Source organism: Equus asinus, chromosome 8 (genome assembly GCF_041296235.1).
Source record: "Equus asinus isolate D_3611 breed Donkey chromosome 8, EquAss-T2T_v2, whole genome shotgun sequence".
Classification (NCBI taxonomy): Eukaryota; Metazoa; Chordata; class Mammalia; order Perissodactyla; family Equidae; genus Equus; species Equus asinus.
In genome coordinates, this window is record NC_091797.1 from 78,741,810 (window position 1) to 78,762,398 (window position 20,589).

The window sequence follows — 20,589 nt, forward strand, 5'->3', positions numbered from 1 at the left end:
TGGAGAGCAGGAGAGTGCTTGCTGTGCTCAGCCCGGCAGAGCTGAGGAATCTCCCCAGCTTCTCGTGTTGAACAGAGGTCTTCTCTTTGCTGTGAGTGGCTGCTTCTCCTCCCTGTTTCTAGCACCCTGAAGCGACAGACAGGAGAAGAAAAGAAAGTTGCTTGCTCCTCATCCAAGAAGGTTTTGTTCTTCCTCTAATAAAGACGTACGTGGGACACTTCCACTAAAAGCTAGCATTTATTAAGTTCAAGAAAGGTGGAGTCCAGAGAACAGGAATCAAGTGGGTCTGGGTGAGGACTGCGGTGGAGCAGGAGGAGGTGAAAAGTGAGTCAAGGGGCCTGGGCTCTCCCCAGTGCAGACCCCAGACTCCCAGGGTGGGCACAGCTGGCAAGAAGAGGGCAGAGCATTGATCTTAGAGAAGACTGCTGAGCTAAATCTTTTCCTCTTCCCCGCATTTTGCACGAAGTAGTTCTAAATCCACTGTCTGCTCCCACAGGAGGATACGTGGTCCAAGAATGGCCCAGACTCTTCTAGTGCAACAATTCACTTGAGGAAAATCCTCACACTGGCACAGAGTCTAGACTAGCTCAGGATAAGAAGTGGGCAGAACATGCGGGGGAAGGTCAAGCTTTGACCTTGGATTTCCATCCCTTCAGTCATACTTTCCATATGAAAATGTGTTTTCACAGGCAAGGGGTCAAGTAGGGGGAACGGGTAGTTCATGAGCAAATGGAGTAAGAACCACATCAAGTGCAGAGACCATAATAATTAGAAATACTTTAATTCCTAGCCGCTTGGCGGCACTTAAGTATCAGCCACCCAAGCATGTCAGCCTTTGACTCTTCTCAGCAAGAGCAGATGATCACACAACTCTTAAGATAAATCAAAATTAGATGAAGGTTATTTATTGGTGTGAGTTTTTTCTTGTAGTGAGCTTCCTTTACACAGCAATGGTGTAAACAGCATCAAATTGAATGAAAAGTTTGTTAAATGCAACCATAAATAATTATAATAAATATACATCAAGTAACTTTACAGCACACATCGTTTGGGGCCAAGGTCTGGATCTGTCTGGACCTTAGTGTGCTCTCTGGGAGAAGCAGTCGTCTTAGCAGCAATCTTACTCACAGCTGTGATCTCATCAAGTGATGGGCCAACAGAAGCTTCCCGAACCCCTTGTGGGGAGGTAGCTGACAGAATTCCGAGTCCATTCAAGGGATGGGAGGGATTGGAGGGGACCAGGAATTTAAAAATACAGGAAGGAAAAACCACTTCTAATAAATCCAAAGGCTCTTTCATTATGTAGAAATGAAACAAGAGGAGCCCTGGCGTCAGGACTACGCCCTGGGGACCCCTAGTCAGGGAGGGAAGGGCTTGCAGGCACTCACCTCCAGACGTGACTGATCCTGCATCAAATGTAACTGATGCACCGGAAAGATTAATCCAGGTTTATCTTTTCCTTAGGTTGGGGCATCTTTTCTATAATGGTCCTTAATGTATTTCCTAAGAATCGTAGGGAGGAGATGGATGCTACTGGCTCTAACTCTACAATCCACACGTCTTTGCAGCAGGCCTGGGTCACAGCAGAGAAGGGAGGAGCACACCCTCCTTCTCTCACCCGCAGTCACACTCCAAAGCCTTCTAGACAGCACTCGCTCAAACGTCCCGTATTCACAATATTATACAGTAAATACAGTGATGCAATTCTGTGAACTGGCAAGGCCCAAAATGACAGTGTCCAACAAGATGGCATATGCTGCTCCTGGACAAAGTCCCATTGGACAAAGACTTATTGGGGGCACAAATGCACTGGGGCAGGGGGTGAGCCTGGAGCAGCTCAGGCCTGGCACACACACTGACATGGGGCGGCAAGGGGGTGCTGGGCGGGCCCGGCCAGAGGGGCAGAAGGACCCCCAGTGTCTCAGTCACTGAAGCAGACCCCGAATTGAACAGAGCACCTCAGTCAGCTCTTTCTAAACGGGCGTGTGGCCCTTTCCTCCGGTCCTCACGTCACAAACCCTGCAGTGAGGAAGGGCCGTTTCTGAGCACAGGAGTGGGCCTGGCTTGAATCATGTGCTTTCCTGTTCAATCAGTCTCGGAAAAAGGCCCCACTCAAGCACCGTGCCCCCAACTCCGCGTGTCCTCTCGACTCCCGGAGCTGGGACGCAGTGGCCTGGTTCTCTGAACTAAGGTCAGGGACGAACGCTTTGGTCTGCTCCCAGGGAGCACTCAGTGGGAAACAGTCAGACCCAGGGGCCCAGAAGAGACAGAGCAGAGAGGGTTATCTGGGCGGGAAGGGAGGGGGCCCCATTGGGCTTTCCTCAGAGAAGCCCAGACCATAAAAGCCAGGTTAACACAGAGCTCCCTGTGTGTCTCCCATGTTTGGGTAACTGGCCCAAGCGTTTCAAGATGGAAGGAGGCCTGCGGGAGCCACGTCCAGGAGAAACCCCAGCTCCAAGCAGGAGGGGCCGGGCTGGCCACAGGCTTGTCTGTGGAGATGCTCCGCAGAAAGGACAGGACATTCTGTGTGGCCGAGGGCATCTCACCACCAGCTTCCTGCTGGGTAGTTCTGTGAGGCGGAACCAACTGCGGCCTCACGGCTTCAGAATCTGGTGGCCACGAAGGACAACGTCCAGAAAGATCAAATGAGACACAAACTGTCGGAGAACTAAACTATCCTACAAACATACCACAAACAGGTAGCAAAAGAACCAACCCACCACGAAACGTACACATACAAAGGTTAAGTCCTTCCAGGAGGCCCTGGAATGTGGACAAAAGTTTGGAAAAGGAGAATGTCACCAACTCCTCACGCAGGGCCCCGGAGGGACATGCCTGCAGTGGCAGGCTTCCCAAGCCGGCAGAGCGGTGCTTCGGTGACAGCCTAACTCTGCGGCTGCCTGCCCTCAGCCACTCAGGGGGTCTTCACGGTAGTGAATGGCACAGCGGAGTTTCTCCAGCATGATCTCCAGAGAGGAGTACTGGGGCAGCTTGATCATGAACATGCAGGTCTCCACTCGGATGTAGCGTGAGTCTGCGGAACCTACGGGAGACATCGGCCGGCGTGAGGGGGCGGGCCGCGGGTCCCAGGGAGGCCTGGCTGCGAGGGGTGGCCCGGCAGGAGGGGCTGAGGGCCTGGGGGCCCGGGTGGGGCAGGAGGAGATTCCGGAGGAGAAAAGGGCAGACACAGCTGCTGCGCAGCACAGGTGCCATACTGCTGACCTGCGGGGAATCGGGCTGCAGACAAGTCTGGCCAGCAAAGGGTTGTGTTTTGATTTTTTAATTGAATTATTTTTCTGATTTAAAAGTTGGAAGATTAAAATGTTTCTGGATTTTTAGCTTTCTAAAACATCATCAAAGGATACACTAACATCGGGCCTGTATGCCACTTGGCGAAGGTCAGGTGTGGGAGGCACGTGACCCCCACCCCGCCCCAGGGCCTTGACCCCACTGACACTTGGGCTTTGGTGCTCAGGGTCCCTGTCCACTGTTTTCCCTCATGCAGGACCCAGCAGCCCCAGCTCCAAACTGAGAGAAGGGCCCGTGGCCCCCCACCTGGAACCCGACCAGGGCGGGCAGTACCTGCTGTGCCATCTGGGGGGGCGATCTTCATGGGGTACGGGGGCACATGGGCTGTGTCGGGGCCCCCGTCTTTGCAGGGGCAGGTGAACGGGATGCGCTCCTGGTTGCAGGCGAACTTGATGAACTTGCACAGCTCCTCCTGGGCAAACATCTCCAGCGCCCCCCAGAAGAACTCGATGTGCTGGTCCGTCTCCATCAGCCCCACCTGGTACATGGTGTGGGCCTGGGGAAGAAAGGCCCCAGACGTGAGCAGGCCCGGGCAGGGTACAGCAGGGAAATGATGGCCGCAGGACACGGGGAGGTCTCACGGCAATGACAGTGACTGCAAAGGTCGTCGTAGCGGCACCTGTTTGTGTGACTGGCCTGTGCACTGGGCCGGCAGCAGAGGCTCCGCGTGCGCCACCCCCTGACTCCACTGGGCAGGTTCTGTCACCGTGCCCACTAGAAGTGAAGTCACTTAGGCAAAGTCCCCCAGCTGGTAAGAGGCAGGGCCGAGCCTGCGGGAGGCTGGCACAGGCGAGAATGTTCTTCCCCTCAGGGTGGTGGCTTAAGGTATGGGCTCTGAAGGCAGGCGAGCTGGGTGTGAAGTCTGACTGTCACTTACTGGCTGTGTCACCTTGGGCAAGTGACAATTTTAGCTTTGGTTTACTGAGCTGTGAGAGGAGGATGAGCACGCCCCTGCCACACATGAGGAGGATGGAGCGCTGGGACACAGGAATTACTACGACAAGCCACTGCCGACACTCTGCCTGCCAACCCAGCCTGGCCCCGGGCCACTGACCTTCAGGAACTCGAGGTTGATGTAGGGGAGGCCGCAGGTCCGCAGCTCCATCTCCAGGGGGCTGAGCGTGGTGAGCAGCTGCAGGGGGATGATGGCGCCCAGGCCCGCCCGCACGGCCGTCACGCACTCGACATTCTCCAGCTCCCGCAGCCGCAGGCTCCGGATGGCTGCCGCGTAGATGTCCTTGTTCTCCCACCTGCGGAGGCCAGGGGGACGCAGGGGAGGGAGGAGGCTGAGGAGGCTGACGGGGTTGCTCCCAGGTCTGGGGGCCACACCCACTCAGGCAGAGATCCTGGACCGCCTCTCGGTGGGGGCCTCCAGCCCAGCGCCCCAGATTTCTCAGTGCCGGCAGCTCAGTGAATTTCTCTCCTGCCTCTGGGTGTCCCCGACCTCAGAGCTGGTATTTTCGAACAAAGTCCTTCTGCTGAAGACATTCCACCACCATTCTTGGCGCCCAACGTCCTGCCTCCTATCCCTCCCACTGGTGAAATCCACCTGTCACCCGGTGCCCCAGTCCAGGTGGCGCTCTCACACCCCGGCTGGCCAGTTTGGTCAGGACCCTCCCTGCGCACACTCACGCCACGGGGATGTGCCGGCCGCGGCTGCACAGCTCCACCTCCTCGCCCGTCATGGTCAGGTAGGTGAACCGGCAGCAGGGCTTGTTGGGGCTGTCAGGGCTCTCGGTGGCCAGGTGCTGGGAGGCAATCTCGGCGCACAAGGCCTCCAGCTCGGTCTCGTCGTTGATCTGGAGGGCAGAGGCAGACCGAGGCTCACTGCCTGCCCCGCTCCCAGGGCCCCTGGAAGATGGAACCACCATCTCCTGCTGGGCAAACACCAGGCACTGTCTGGGTGGGGGGTATCCTTGGTCACTATGGACGGGCACAGCCACAGGCCTGGCCAATCAGAGCTTGCCATCCATTCAGGGCTGGGCATGTGCACCAGGCCTGACTAACAGACTCAAATTGCAGGGCTTTTCCTGTTACCATTTGGAAGCAGGAGCCCTCTTTCACTGCTGTGGACATGACTGTAAGATGGTACATCTTGTACTGCTGGGGGCCATCTTGAGACCGATTTCTGATGACATCATTTGAGCACCTGGATTGAGCCCTGCCTGAAGCCAAACCTCTATCTGTACTTTTTAAAAAAATTTTCCTAAGTTGGTTTGAGCTGAGATTTCTGTCACTTCTACCAGAGAGCCCTGACTTAATTCCATCTCTAGAAAATATCTGGGCTACTTCCTCCACCATGTGGCACATGAAAACTAGGGTCCAAAAGACACTGATGTGGGGCTGGCCCCATGGCATAGTGGTTAAGTTTGGCACACTCTGCTTTAGAAGCCCAGGTCTGCAGGTTTGGATCCTGGGTGCAGACCTATATCACTGGTTAGCCACACTGAGGTGGCAACCAACATATAAAGTGGAGAAAGACTGGCACAGACGTTAGCTCAGGGCTAATCTTCCTCAAGAAAAAACAGGAAGATTGGCACAGATGTTAGCTCAGGGCCAATGTCCTTGGCAAAAAAATAACACAAGATGCTGATGTGCATGCCGGGTTACCAAGACACCAGGATCTGACCCAGAGGAGAATAAGCCTGCAGCTCTGGGACAGGGAAGGTGGGAGGTAGGGTCTGAGCCCAGACTGTGTCCTTAGCAGCAACCTCACCAGCACGGGGAAGGCCGCAGGCACCCTGACAGAAGTGCAGAGCGTTTCTTCCTGCTTCATGCCGCCCCCCCCCCCCCGCCCCCGCTTCAGTGTAGTCCTGGCACCCCAGCACTCTAGTGGCCCTGCCCATCCCCTTCAGAAGGAAGTCTGGGCTGGACTGTCTGCCTGGACACCATCTCACAGTCCATGCCTGCCCCAGGCCCTTGCTGCCATCTCCAGACCCAGGAGGACTTCTCAGAGCAGGGCGTGGCAGGGACCCAAATCCCCAGCCCATGGGGCTGTCCTGTTCTGACCCTTCAGACAATTCGGCCTCATCCCCGTTTTGGCTTTGCTGCTCCCTTGCGCTGGCTGCCCTCCAGTGGTAGCTGGGGGGACAACTAGGGAGAGCCTGGCAATGGGAGCATCAAGTCTTGTGCCAGTGGAGGCAGAGTCAGTGGACACCTTTCAGCTGAGGTCCCCGTGGAGGGCAGCCCCGGCCAGGCCTCAGACACAAAGTCTGCCTCCCGTGACAGAGGCAGTTGGCCTCAAGGGGGAGGGTCGGAGCAGAGGCCCCCCACTCTGCCGGGACAGTCTCTAACCTGAGGGGAGCCTGCGGTGCGGAAAAGCACAGGCTTCCAGCTGAGGAGACCTGGGCTCCTCTGGGGGCTCTGCTCCCAGCCAGCTCACTCTCTGAGCCTCGCTCCCTCTGGGCCTTGCTGTGAGGACTTCTGAACACAGGCCTCCAGCTCAGGCCTTGCGGAACCAAGAGCAGCCTGGAAGCCCCCGAGGACGGGATGGGAGCCACAGCCTGGCCACGGCAGGCCTCGGTGACTGCTGAGCCAATGTGCAGACCTGAGCAGCTCTCAGGCCCAGGGGCAGCTCGAGCCCCGACCACATCCCCCCTGGGGGGCTGGTCTGTGTGGAGAGGGATGGTCAGACACTGCTGTGGTCTCACTCTCTCTGTCTGTCCCAAGGCACAAGGAGAGGGAGAAAGAGCTCCATTCCCAGCGTCTTCCCCGGCCATCTCAGGCGATCCCCAAGAGTTGACGTTCTGGGTTCTTTCTGAGGCCCTGAATCAGAGCTCTTAAAAGTGGAGCTGGGTCTGCGTGTAGCAGCTCCCACCCAACACCTCTGCGCCTTCATCTGCCAGGAACCCTTCACCCCTGTGTCCCTGGGAGGCCCCGCAGGGCTCGACAGGTCACCCCAGTCGGCGGCTCTCAGCAGGGAGGGGTGCCAGAGGCTTTTCTTCCCACGAAGCAAGCTCTGCTGGCAGAGATGGCGCACATTCCCCAGCGTTCTTTGGGAGAGCCCAATCAGTGTTGAGTTGGGGAGCTCGGGTGTCCCCTGGTCCAGAGGCAGAGACACGGGCACTGCTCTGGGACCCCAGTCCCCCAGAATCACTGTGCTTCTCACTTACACTCTCGAATTTCTTGACATAATTGTAGGTGAGTACGTCTGCTTCCTGCAGGTCCTGGTCAGGGTCCAGGGGCTCACCCACCAGCGTCTTCCAGAAGGACGGCAGCAGGTCCAGGGGCAGAGGGACGTCAGCTCGAATGGCGATGCCCAGCAGCTGCCCCAGGAAGTGCAGCAGCTGCTCCTCCCCGTAGGTGAGGGGGCTGGGCGTCAGGATGTACTTGCCCTGCAGGTGGAGGCGGCGCTGAGGGGGCATGTCTGCTTCCACTCCTCCTGGCGCCCCAGGCCACTGTGCCCAGGGCAGGCGGGAGGGAACCCTTGCAAGGCCACGCCCAGTCCCAGAGCTTGCTGGCCAGTGCAGCGAGGCCAGTCCCACCAGACCAGGAAGGTGTGTGAAAGGGCATGGGGCCGAGGGGGACCCCCAGCCATGAGCCCAAGCCACTGCCTCGGGCGGCTCACCTTGTTCTTGTTGACAGCCGAGCTGGGGCACAGCAGCAGGAGGGAGAGCGAGGAGCTCTGCAGCTCCTTACACACTTGCCACAGGAAGTGGCGGAAGGAGCCACCTGCGGGACAGATGGAGACCCATCAGCACCAGGCCACCCTGCCCGCAGGCCCTGTCCCCACCCAGAACGCCAGGTCATATGCCAACCTGACCACAGCCACGGTGGAGTGGAAAGAAAACGCGCCTGAGGGCTGGGGGACCTGGGGTCAGGTCCTGCTGTGCCACCCCCAGGAAATCCCTTCACTTCCTTGAGCCAGCCTCACTCACTGGGTCTATCAAATGGGGACAGTACCGTATCGAACTCAAAGGCTAGTTTCAAGGGCTCGACAAGACCGAGGGCAGACCTCACGCAGGCACCCCCTACCCCGCAAGCTCAGGCCGACGTGTGGGCCTATTTGATCCACGTGCGTCTCCCCGGGCGGGGCCAGGAGCAGGGCCCCTGCTCTCTTGGGCGCTGCCTCCCCCAGAGGCCCAGGGGCCCAGGACTGGTTCAGCGAATGGACGATGTGCAGAGACACGAAGGGTGACCGCGCCCATCACGTCTCCACCGCCATTCCTAGCGTGCGCCTGGTTTTCGTGCAAGGCTCCCCTCTCGGCAGGTCCCCCGTCAGTGCCCCGAGGTCAGCAAGCTCTAAGCACAGCTGTGCACGCACACTGCTCGGTCAGAGCCACACGGAGGACCCTCCTGGGGACAGATGTCTGGGCCTGGCCCTCACTCAGCTTCCACAGGGAGGCAGCACACGGCCGCCTATTGAAGTCGCTGAGGCCAAGGCTGGGCCTGGAATCGCACAGACCTGGGCCTGAAGCCCAGTGAGCTGCCTGAGCCCGGGGAAGCTACTTAACTTTGTGGTGTCCCAGCTTCCCTATCTGTAAAGGGGAACAAGGCCGGCATCCTGTGACGCTTTGGTGCAATGAGGAGCGTGAGGTGCTGAGCGTGGGCCGGCGCATCCTGAGCTCTCGGGGAACGAGAGCTGTTCTGAGACCCTGGGAGATGCGCCCCAAGGACGCCACGGGGCAGGCTGTCGGGGAGGCTGCTGCTGGAACAGGGTCCCCCTGGTCAGAGAGGGAAGGGAGAGGAGCTGCCCCAGGGACAGCCTTGCCCTCCCAGTGTGCCCCGCTGAAGAACTGCCTCTCTTCTCCCACCCAGGGGAGACACTCCTGAACGCCTGGAGCTTAACGGGACTGAAGGGCCACGAGGGAGTGGCTTCTGCTCTTCCCCATCCCCACAGAGTGAGAGGAAGAAGATGCCACTCTAGCCAAGGGCTCCCCGACGCCGTCTCTCAGGGCACACACGAGCTTCTAGCCCAACCAACCCCTGTGCCACTCCGCACTGAGGGCATCCCTCCTGAGTCCGCTCGGCAGGAAGGGCACCGCCAGCACTGATCAGAGGAGCATCTCCAACTCTGGACAGCACTGTGCTCACGTCCCAGACCAGCGGTGGGCACCAGATCCCCCTGGGGGCAGGGACAAGTCTGTGGGGGCTGGGTCCAGGGAGCCTGGATGGGACTGTCTCTCTGGGCACAGTCCTGGCTTCTGCAGAGCCAAGTAACAAGGACGTGGCTTTCGTTCTTGCTAATGGGAGAGATCTGGGCAGTTTAGGATAAAATAGCTCCAGGAATTTTTACATCCTAAACACAGCCTCCCCCCGAACTGTCTGGATGGACAGCCTGGCAGAGGCCTGCCACTTACTGGTGCCATGGACCTCTTCCCCGGTGAAGCGGATGTTGAAGGCATAGGTGGGGTCGCCGCCACTAGCCAGTTTGACACAAAGCTGAGACGATGGCACTGAGGCCAGCTGCCTGGCAGCCTGGCAGAAGTAGGAGTTTTCAGAAGCTCTGATCTCCCCTGGAAAGAGAGAATAACTGAGAAGAGCCTCCCAGTGGCCATGTCTGCTCTTCTGCCACAGGACAGATGCCTTGCCAGGCCTTTGCCCGTTTCTTGGACCTCACCCTGCCCTCTGGGGTTCAGCCTCCTGGCCTTCTCTCTGTGCTTGGAATATTGTCAACTCTGTCATGGCCTGGCCCTGCGGTTCCCTTGGGGAGACCGCCTCCCCTGTTCTCTCAGTGGTTGGCCCCCTCATCCTTCCGAATGGCTCTCCTCTCATGGCCTCCAGCGGGTGTCCTTCACAACATTAGCCAGTCTGTCTGCGTGCTGCAGCAGAGACTCCTGGCTGCCTCCCTAACATCCATTCTCCCCTCTTCTTTGGGGCCCGAACCCTGAATTTAGTAGGTCCGTGGCCAGTCAGAATGAAGCCTACATTTCCCACCCGCCCCTGCAGTTGGGTGTGGCCATGTGACTGAGTTCTCCGAGACATGAAGGAAAGGTGTTGGCTCCATGGAGCAGCAGGCTCCTTCTGCTTTTCCCCTTTCCCCCTGTTGCCTAGAATGCACAGCTCATGAGGTGACCTTCTTCTTCTTCTTTTTTTTTTTGGTGAGGAAGAGTGGCCCTGAGCTAACATCTGTAACAATCTTCCTCTATTTTGTGTGTGGGTCACCTGCCACAGCATGGTTTGATGAGCAGTGCAGGTCCTCTCCCGGGATCTGAACCTGTGAACCCCAGGCCACTGAAGCGGAGCGCACAAACTTAACCACTACGCCATCGGGCCAGCCCTGTGAGGTGACCTTGAAGGTGGAAGTCACACACTGGGACATTAGAGCAGAAGACAGAAGCAGCCAGACAAATAAGGAACTGTCAAAGCAGCCCTGGACTCTTTTCTTCTAAAGGCTTCTTTTTGCGTGAGAAATCAACTCACTCATTTCAGCACTGCTATTTTGCATTTTCTGGTATGTGTAGCTAGTCTCACCTCCTACAATTTCCAGTGGGTCCAAAGTGATCTCAGGTGCTGCGTGGTCAGCTGTCCTCTGCACGGTGGCATTCAGCACCCGATTCATCACAGTCACCTTTGTGTCATAGAAGATGAGCCCTGAAGGGAGGAACGTGGAGAGCAGGGATGAGGCTGCTCCCCTTCCTCTGAGTCGCCCCCAAAGGCAGTGGAGGCCACACTGTCCCCCTGAGTCTGTTTCCTCTTCTGGGACGGCCGTCAGGCCCCTGAGTGGGCAGTCGCAGACCATGCTGGTGGGAGCATAAGTGGTCCTGACTTTCTGGAAGATGGTTGGTACTGACCCCAAGCTTACTGCATAAGCCCCAGGCCTCTGCCAAGCCCAGGAGACACCTAGCTTGCAGAAATACAAACCCAAATGCATAAGAACATGGAGGGTTGCTATAGCATTTTCTGAAACAGCAAAAACTAAAAACCACCTAAGTGTCTGTAACAGGGAGAGGCTATGAACAAGCCATGGGCCCCACGCCGTGGAATGTACAGGCCTTCAGCTCCGTGTGTGCGATGCCCAGAGATCTCTGCAGCACATTCTCAAATAGAAACAGGGTTCAGAACAGAATGTAGGATATGATACCCATTTTTGATTTTTAAAAAAAGACAAAAAATTATGTGTGCGCATCTATTTGTATGTGAATAGACAAGTCTGGAAGGACAGACACTCATTTGTTAATAACAGTCATCTGCAGGTTGTAGCAATGTGGGGAGCAGACAGTGAGCCAGAGCTTTAACATAATAATCTGAAAACTTTTTAGTAAATTCAACTTTTTCAGAGCATCATTAAAGTAACTGTTCTCGGGTGGAACTGCTGCTCCAAAGGAGACTTGCGTGTTAAATGTACGACTGGGCGTGTGTGTGCGAGGGTGTCGTCCTGGGCAGCCGCCTGGAGGCCAGGCGATGGCCTGGTGACTCTGCCTGTGGGTTCTGCCCCGCGGGGCGCGGGCACTACCTTTGGCCTCCTTCAGGAGGGCCGCGATGCTGCGGGTGTACATGGGCGTCTGGCGCAGCTCCACCAGGGGCAGGAAGAAGGTCTCCAGCGTGGTGTTCAGGGACTGCAGCAGCGCGAAGCGCAGGCGCAGGCTCTCGATGGGCACACCTGCAGGGCACAGGGCGGTCAGGCTGCGGTCTGAGCCGAGGAGGCTGAGACTTTATTTGTGAACCAACTCAGGTGGTCCCTGTCGCTGGGGAGGGCCTCCAGGAGTGGGGCATTTCAACTGGAACCAGGAGGCTCCTGCAGAGGATTTTATCCCTGGGACCCAGAGATGCTGTTTGTGACTGAGTGGGTCCCCAATTTGCCTGCGCCTATGCCAAGCAGAAGCAAAGGGTGAGGCCAGGGCTGGCCAGGCAGGGGGCCCTGGCTCTTAAGGAATCCGAGGCGCCCCCAGCCTACCTTGGGGGCCATGCTAGGGCTACATAACTGTATTATTATCATTATTATTTTTTTTGAGGAAGACTGGCCCTGAGCTAGCATCCATGCCCATCTTCCTCTACTTTATATGTGGGACGCCTACCACAGCATGGCTTGATAAGTGGTGCCCAGGTTCCTGCCCGGGGATCCGAACAGGCAAACCACGGGCCGCGGAAGCAGAGCGCGCAAACTTAACGGCTGTGCCACCGGGCCGGCCCCCATACTGTATTATTTTTAACTTTTAATTTTGAAGTAATCACAGACTTATAGGAAGTTGCAAAAATAGTGCAGAGTCCTGTGTACCTTTCACCCAGCTTCCCCCAATGTGACATCATATTAAACCCAGGAAATTGTGACGCTGGCACACTGCCTGTGACTCGTTTGTCCTCACATCTGTCTCCTCTCCAAGTGGGAGGGACTGATGTTGTCGGGACAATTTCTTGCTCACGCTGACCTTTGCAGTATCCAGAAGAGAGCAAGGGCACGTGGACACGTGGCTGAGCAGCAGCCTATGGATGCACGCAGACAGGCAGAGAAACAAGCCCAGGGGCCATTTGCCAACATGTCATGACAGGTCATTTTCAGGGATGGATTTATGGACGACATCCATTTTTTTGTGAGCATTACTTGTGCATTCCTAGATTCTAACAAAAACGTGTTACTCTCTCGTAATTAAAGGTAATGCCTCTAACGTAAGCTATCAGACTGCTCTGACCCCCTCTCACTCCCGATGCCAGCCTGGCCTCCACGTGGCCTCTAGCAGAGGCCTGGGTGTGATGGGGAGGCATCGCCTCCCAGCCATTGCCCTCCTGCATCTGCTGCTGGGCCTGGTTGCAACAAGCATGTAATAAGGCCACAAAACTTCCATTTGGCCACCAACATCAGCATCTTTCTCTCCCCCTTTTTTACCCATCTGGGTCACAGCACGTGTTCTTAAGGATCTGGTCAACGGATGTGTAATGGGCCTCAGTCCTTCTACACACCCCTGTACCGTCGTGGGGGACACCCCCACAGGGCAGTGCAGGGGGCACGGCCCGAAAGGCACACCCCTGAGGGCCACATACTCAAGAGACAGGCCAGTCTGGGGTCGGCGGCGTCTGCGGGGTCCAGATACACCTCGTGGGGGTGGAGCCGTGCGGGCGTGATGGCAAGGTGGCGGCACAGCCGGTTGATGTGCTGCACAAGCGCCACGTCCATCTCCAGGGTCCACTTCCTCGAGGCCTTGTGTGCGTGCCGGACGTCGACGCAGGCACACCTGGGGGCAGGAGAGAAGGTGGACAGGGGACGCTGGGGGCGCTGCTGGATTCCTCCAGAGCCACGTCCCAGCTCCCGGAAGACGTCTGTAGGATAGCCTTGCCTCCCAGGCTGTTCCCGGGTGCTCAGCCAAGATGCTGACTGCAGAGGGACCATGTGGTGTGAGGGGAAAAGCTCCTTTCAAAACCAGCTGAGCAGGCCGGAGGGAGTGGGACGGCATGACCTTTCTGGAGAGTCTGGCAACATGCATCTGCATGTGGACAGCAGGGCATCACGGCGAAGGACTCGGGCTCTGGAGGCCGGGGGTGCGGTCTAGGCTGCCCACAGTGACCGGGGCCATGGAGCTGCCTACTTTCTGAGCCTCAGCTTTTCTACCTATAAATGGAGCCAGGAGCAGCAAAGCCTCCCGCGGTGCCATGAGGATGCCTGTGCAGCACACAGCATGGTGCCTGACACATTCCAACGGCACAGTGAGCGCCAGCTGCTGGTGTTACTGGAGCCAGGGCCGTTTACCCAGCGATCCCAGCCTAGGGGGCACCCACAGAGCTACCTGAACTGGCAAAGGTGTGTTTGTGAGGATGTCACTGCAGGGCTGCCTTACTACAGCAACACCTGACACAACCCGAGTCCACCGCTAGGGGGTCAGCTGAATAAATCACACCACATTCTGCCAACAGAGTGCCAGCAGCCATTACAGTCATCTGGTAGAATAATATGGAATGACGTGGAAAAACGAAAACAAAGCAGACTGTAGAACAGTATGTCTTATCTGACCCCTTCCACAGCACTGAGAAAGGCCACCCCCAGAGAATGCTGGGGGAGATGTTTACTGAGACGTGACAAAGTGATGACCCTGGACACAGTTCAGGACCTCTCCGCGTGTGTGTATAAACTGCATGAGGTTGTTACTGTGGGCACGGCCTTATTCCACAACACGAAGCTATTAAACCCACACAGGCGGGCAGGCGGGCTGGCGAGTGGACAGGTGCCCCTAGTTCCAGAGCCCATGGCCCCTCAAGTGGGCCCTATGCAACATAGGGTGCATCACGCGGGGAGGGCCCATCTCAGGGAGGTGGCAGACGTGGCATCAGGCCTCTCCTCACTACAGGCCACCTCTGTCTCACCCAAGGAGTGCTGAGAGAGACCTTGCTCCTTCAGAAGGGCGTCCCCTCTGCCGGGAGGGTCCCCTCACAGCCCCTTCCAGGCTGGCTGATCAGGCAGATGCCCTTGGCCGCCCTTACACCAGCTGTGGTGAGGAGGGAAGGTGTGTCAGGCATCGCATGGCGCCATAACACACAGGAAGGAGCCCTCCCAGCTGTAACAAATGCGTCCCTCTGGAATGAGTCTGTAGTCCAATTTGTTCCCTTCCCACTTAGAACGCAGTTTCTAGTCCAAAATAGGTGATTCTACTTTCAACAAACCCCCAAAGGCATCTCTTACTGGTTTCTAAAACAAGTCAGAAACCTTGTCCCTGCCACCATGATGCCAAGGCCCATCTGGGGATTGACTCTGAGCCTTCAATGAAGGTACAAAATGCTGGCGCCAGGCAGTAAACAATTTCTCAGCACTGAAAACCGATTTCTAGAAAGTATGCTTCTGGCAGCCACTCCTTCTCTGACACCGAGTGCGTGCTGCTGTGGGTGAGGGCGTGCAGGCCTGCGTGTGAGTGAGCCAGAGGGAGAGGGCAGGGGGATTTCTTGTGGTTTGCAAACATCTTGCCTGCCTGGGACTCACAGGCAGAAAGAAGAAGGACACCATATTTGTTTGGCCCTGGAGACTTGGTGAGCAGTGACCTTGCTGCACTCCTGCTCGGGAGGGGGAGGGCAGTGGAGACTCAGAGAGAAAGTGTGACTCCGAGGAAGAACATCCTTTGGAATTAGAAATCATCCCTGTTGGGGACTGAAATGAGCCTCCACCTCCAGTTCCTGTGTTGAAGGCCTCTCCCCGTGTGTCACTGCGTCTGGAGACGGGGCCTTTAAGGAGGTAATGAAGGTTAAATGAGGTCGTAAGGGCTGGGCCCCAGTTCCAGAGGACTGGCGTTCTTACAAGAAGAGGGAGAGACCGGGTACGCGGGTGCACAGAGAAAATGTCACATGAGGACACAGTGAGAAGGGGACTGCCTGTAAGCCAAGGAGAGTCCTCAGGAGAAACCAACACCGCTGACATCTTGATCTTGGACTTCCAGCCTCCAGAAAATAAATTTCTGTTGTTTCGAACAGGGTTTCTTTTCAAATGGGTTAGAAAACCCACTTTAACAATTATGAAAAATTAGAAAATAACTCAGTAGGCATGAAAAACAGGGCAGACGGAATGGCTCCCCAGGAAGTATTTTCTTGGGGATGCATGCAGTGGCTGCAACAAATTCCACACACGGCATCGACTGCGTTGAAGGACTCCCTCTTACCTCTCAAAATGCAGATCATAACCACAGGATAAAATCGCCCTCCAGACACTACGGATGTCTTGCTTGGCTCGGTCAATAACAAACTTGTGAAATCCTTCCAAGGTCAGATACTTTTCCTCAGGGACTGACGGAAGAGAGTCCACAGCGTTAGGCATTTGGTAAGAACTGTGCACAGTGGGAGCCTCACAACACGCTCTGGCCGCATCCCCTCTTTCAGGGTCCACTTCATCTGATTCTCCTTTTATCTCCCATCACTCCAGGGCCTGTTCCTCAGCCGACTCCACCCATTGCCCAGTACGTGCACCACCCCTGACCCTCCTGGGTCTCCGAGCCACAGCCTCACGTGTCTGGGCTGGGGATCAAGTGGCGCAGTGCTTTCCCACAGGCCCTTCTCTCTCTAATCTCACAAACAATCTGACTGACTAAGCAGTGTTCATGACAACGAGAATAGTTTCTCCACTTTGGCTTGGGCCATTAGGACACTAAAGTTCTATGGCCCCAGGGAAGCGCCTTCTGGAAGAAATTTCTAAGCAGACTTCCAGATCCTCACTTTCAGTCACAATCATCTACTCTTCACCTAGGGTGTATGGCACTTCTGGAGCTGCCATTTGACCTCCCTAAGTTCATGGTCATCAAAGATGGCATCCTGGGGCAGTAACTGGCACTGGCCAGGTGTGTCTTGCCAGAGCCTCTGGCAACACTGCCCAGGCCTAAACTGGAACCCAAGGGAGCCCAGCCCCTTCCCAGGGTGGTGGTGGCTGGTTCCCGGGGTGGGTTGCGCCTCTCCAGGATGAAAGCAGCCCTGACCCCGCCTTAGGCCCAAGTTGCTCGTTCACCTTCTTGTTTTTTGGTGGGTGACTTTTCTGGGTCCTTTTCATCTGGCTTGCTCTTTTCCGGCGACTTTGGCTTCACAGTTGGCTTCTTCTCACTTAAGGCAGTCCTGCTGTAGACCAAAGCACTGGAGTCACAATGCCTGCGTGCACACTTCCTCCTGACGGAGGGAACGCAGAGCCTCACACAGGCATCGCTCACCCTCCCCCAACGACGGCTCGTGGCTCAAGATCAGCTTTGTTCTCACTGGGAAATTTACTGAGTAAACTCATGCTGTAAAATGTGAAAAATCTCAAAGGGACACTTTTCAAACATTCTTTCTATGTACTTTAGAGCTGTACTGTCCAAGAAGTAGCCACTAGCAAGATGTAGCAACTTAGGTTTCAATTAATTAAAATAGAATGACAAATTCTGCTCCTTGGTTGCACGCACCACATTTCAAGTGCTCAGCAGCCACATGGGCTAGTGGCTACTGTACTGAACAGCACAAACAGAGACAACGTAACTTTCCATCATCACAGAAACTTCTATTGGATGGTACGGATTTAAAAGCACCAGTATATATAATTAATGAAAAGACACCTTATTTTTCTGATCATTTAAACAATTCCTCTAGAGACCCCTGCTAGGTAATCCTTTGCTATCAGAGTCTCGGCTATGAGTATTTGAGAGTCATAAGCCCGTATCTGAAGAAAGTTCTGTTAAACATGTATGCATATCACACGTAGACTATTACAGAGCTATTAAAAAAGCGATGGGGAAATTCTTCGAGTGCCGATGTGGAGTCATCTCCCAGATTAGCGATAACAGAAACAGCGAGGTGCAGGCATTGTGTGGAGTCCCTGACATCTGGGTGTGTAAAGTCTGTGTGTGCACTCAAGAGTTCTGGAAGGCTACACAGTGAACACTGGCAGTCTCAGGGAGGGGAACCAGGAGGCATGAGGATGGAGGGGGAGAGGAGTGGCTTTTCACTGCACATGCTTTTGAATTTTGTACTATTTTAGCCATTTAAAATTTAAGAAAATGACACATATGCATAAATAAAAGGTTATGTGCACTTAAATGTTAAAAGTAGTTGCCATGTATGGGGTAATTAAATTTTTTTCAATATGCAAGTGTGCATTTTATAGCCTTTCTACAATAACTATGCATTATTTTTGTGGTTAAAAAAGAAGTTAGAATTTTTTAAAATTCTGTACATTTTAGATGTTTTACTAATTCAGACTGGTCTGCTTTCCAGCCTGCATGGTCTCGATTTTACTACACTTGTGGGTAAAATGAAACGTTCTTTTTCAGTTGACGAAGCTGAGGACCGAAATGACCTCGGCAACAGAGCAGAGCCAGGAGTCTGGCTCCCCAGTGTGCTGACAGCCCCCGAGGAAGCCTGCTGGGAGATGGCTCCCATGTCTCCCTCCCCGGCCCACCTTGCGAGCTCCTGGCAAGCCCACCTGACGCTGTTGAGCACGGTCTTGTCCTTGGCGGGCGGCTTGGTGACGGGCCGCTTGGTGCTCACCACCTTCACTGGGTGCTGCTCCTTCCCGGCTTTGCTGTACTTGCTCTTGTCAAACTTGGGCTTTGGCACGCCGTACTTCCTCAGGATCTGCGGGGCAGAGAGGGGGAGGGGTCCTCAGCTCACCCCGCGGTGCACCTGAGGCCCAGCACAGGCGCGGCGGGGATGGGGCAGCTACCTGCGTGAGCTGGTCCTCCAACACCTTTTTCGGAGGCCGGACATTGGTGAAGAAGAGGTGGAGGAGGTTGCCTGGTGTCTGGGAGTTAATCTGCTCTTTGCTGAGATAAATGTCAGACACTTTGATAGGCTTTGCTGGTGTCAGGCTCAGCATCTGCTCCGAATGGGCACAGCTCTTAAATATCTCCGTCAGCACCTCTCTGGCTCCCGGCACCAGCTTCTCACCTGTTACAGAATGGAAGGAGGCAAGACAATTCTGCCATAAATGCGCTGGGTGAGGATAAGGCTTGCAGCGTTTTGTTTGTTTTTCGTGAACAATTTAGTTTTGAAAGTGGGTAACAGATATTTACTGGTGATGATGAGCTGTCCACCCAAACCCAGTGTCCCCTTTATGGGCACACACCTCAGTTACATGCCCAGCCTTCTCTGCTGTAAGGCATGGTCCTGTGACATGGGATGTAAGCCACTCCAGGGCCGGTCTACTTTCTTCTGCACTCGTCTCTTCCACTGGCTGCATGGAAATGACAAGGCCCCTGGGATGGCAGATCTCACCACTTACCCTGGACTCCTACCTGTGCAAGAATAAACTTCCTCTGGGTCTGAGCCCCTAGACTCCTGGGTTATTTATTATGGCAGTTTAACCCACTTTACTTAAACAAAACTTAAACAACACGTTTGTGCTGATAGTCTCAAAGCAACAAAAGGATACAGAGCCTGCAAGCATTTTCAGTGCCAAGTAGGAGTTGCTAAACAAGTTGTTACATTACTAGAGAATATGTTTCAAAACTGGCACAACAAGCAGGTGGAAAAAGAAAGTTTTCTCAGATACAAGACAACTGTCCACAACCACCAGAAACAAACACTTCCTTTTTTTGTCCTCAAACAAGCGCTCCAGAAGGTATTGCCCCTTTCCTAAGCGGCCAGTCAGGACCCCATCTGCAGGCTTCTCGCAGCTGAGGACCCTGACTAGGGAGCTGCACCGACTGGCTCATCACCCCCTCCTTCCTGCCCTGTTCTCCTCGCTCGCCCTTTCTCTCTGGGGGTGTGACCCACCAGAGCCACACCTGGGTCAGGCCTGGCTGTGGGAAGCAGAGCACAAAGGCCTCACGGGCATCTGGGCGGAGGTGGGGGGACAGGTGTGCAGAAGAGGTGGCTGAGCCCTAGGAGCTGACTCAGCAGAACCACAACTCAAAGAATCTCAAGCAAAACGTGCGTGGCAGTTAACGCGGCAAACACGTTACCAAAAGACTGAGTACCTTATGTGGAAGCTGTGCCTATGCCCAAACCGGAAACTAGAACTAAATTCAGATTCACCGTATGAAAGACTGGTAAAGCACTAACGATGGCAGAAAAAGACCTTGGTTTTCCCACTGATCCTACACTAGTCATCCCCACACAGGCAGCTGAGAATGGAGGGGGCAAAAGACACACTAATGAGGGAGCAGGGCTGAGACCAGGGTGGGGAGAGCGAGGCAGTTCCCTCAGCACAAGATTCTCAAAACACTCATCGATCAAGATATGTATCTTAATGCAGGGAAAAAAATCAGGGGCCGGCGCATGGGCAAGTGGTTAAAGTTACACGTATTCCACTTTAGCAGCCTGAGTTCACAGGTTCGGATCCCGGGCGCAGACCTGCTCCACTCATCAGCCAGGCTGTGGAGGCATCCCACGTACAAAGTAGAGGAAGACTGGCACAGACATTAGCTCAGGGTGAATCTTCCTCACACACATACACAAAAATCAAAATTAATACAAAAAACCCCATGATGAGCAAAATATTAACAATACTGTGCTAAGCCATATCAAAGCCTGACACAAAAGGAAAAATCAGTAATACTAATCCTGTCTTCATTTAAAATTTTAGTATTTTGCTCATCTTGGCTATTTTGCATTAATTTTGACTTTTACACATGTAGCATTAAAAAAATTATCTAGGGGCCAGGCCCGTGGCTGAGTGGTTAAGTTCGCACGCTCCGCTGCAGGCAGCCCAGGGTTTCGTCGGTTCGAATCCTGGGCACGGACATGGCACGGCTCATCGAGCCACGCTGAGGCAGTGTCCCACATACCACAACTAGAAGGACCCACAACTAAGAATACACAACTATGTACCTATGGGCTTTGGGGAGAAAAAGGAAAAAAATAAAATCTTAAAAAAAAAAATTATCTAGATTACTGAGTTTTTTTGATTTTGTGCCCAAGGCCTTCCTTACCTCATGCTGGTCCCAGCCCTGGGGTAACATTTCAAAATCT

The 20,589-nt window shown here is 54.9% G+C and overlaps 1 protein-coding gene across 10 annotated transcripts in view; it reads right to left on the minus strand.

Annotated features, from left to right (window-relative positions):
- Positions 1-764: 764 nt before the first annotated feature.
- HECTD4 (HECT domain E3 ubiquitin protein ligase 4) overlaps positions 765-20,589 on the minus strand; it is a 186,251-nt gene continuing 166,426 nt past the window's right edge. For 9 of the 10 annotated variants that reach the window (XM_070516101.1, XM_044775849.2, XM_070516099.1 and 6 more), the window contains exons 63-76: positions 18,341-18,564; positions 18,101-18,252; positions 16,658-16,764; positions 15,822-15,945; positions 13,228-13,418; positions 11,705-11,851; positions 10,723-10,842; positions 9,609-9,764; positions 7,877-7,980; positions 7,422-7,643; positions 4,942-5,108; positions 4,364-4,559; positions 3,583-3,805; positions 765-3,043 (exon numbers count right to left, since the gene is read on the minus strand). In XM_070516101.1, coding sequence (XP_070372202.1) covers positions 2,907-3,043; positions 3,583-3,805; positions 4,364-4,559; positions 4,942-5,108; positions 7,422-7,643; positions 7,877-7,980; positions 9,609-9,764; positions 10,723-10,842; positions 11,705-11,851; positions 13,228-13,418; positions 15,822-15,945; positions 16,658-16,764; positions 18,101-18,252; positions 18,341-18,564 — 2,270 coding nt within the window. In that variant the 3' untranslated portion in view covers positions 765-2,906. The remainder of the gene's footprint in view (positions 3,044-3,582; positions 3,806-4,363; positions 4,560-4,941; positions 5,109-7,421; positions 7,644-7,876; positions 7,981-9,608; positions 9,765-10,722; positions 10,843-11,704; positions 11,852-13,227; positions 13,419-15,821; positions 15,946-16,657; positions 16,765-18,100; positions 18,253-18,340; positions 18,565-20,589) is intronic. The other variant, XM_070516095.1, reaches the window with a different exon arrangement.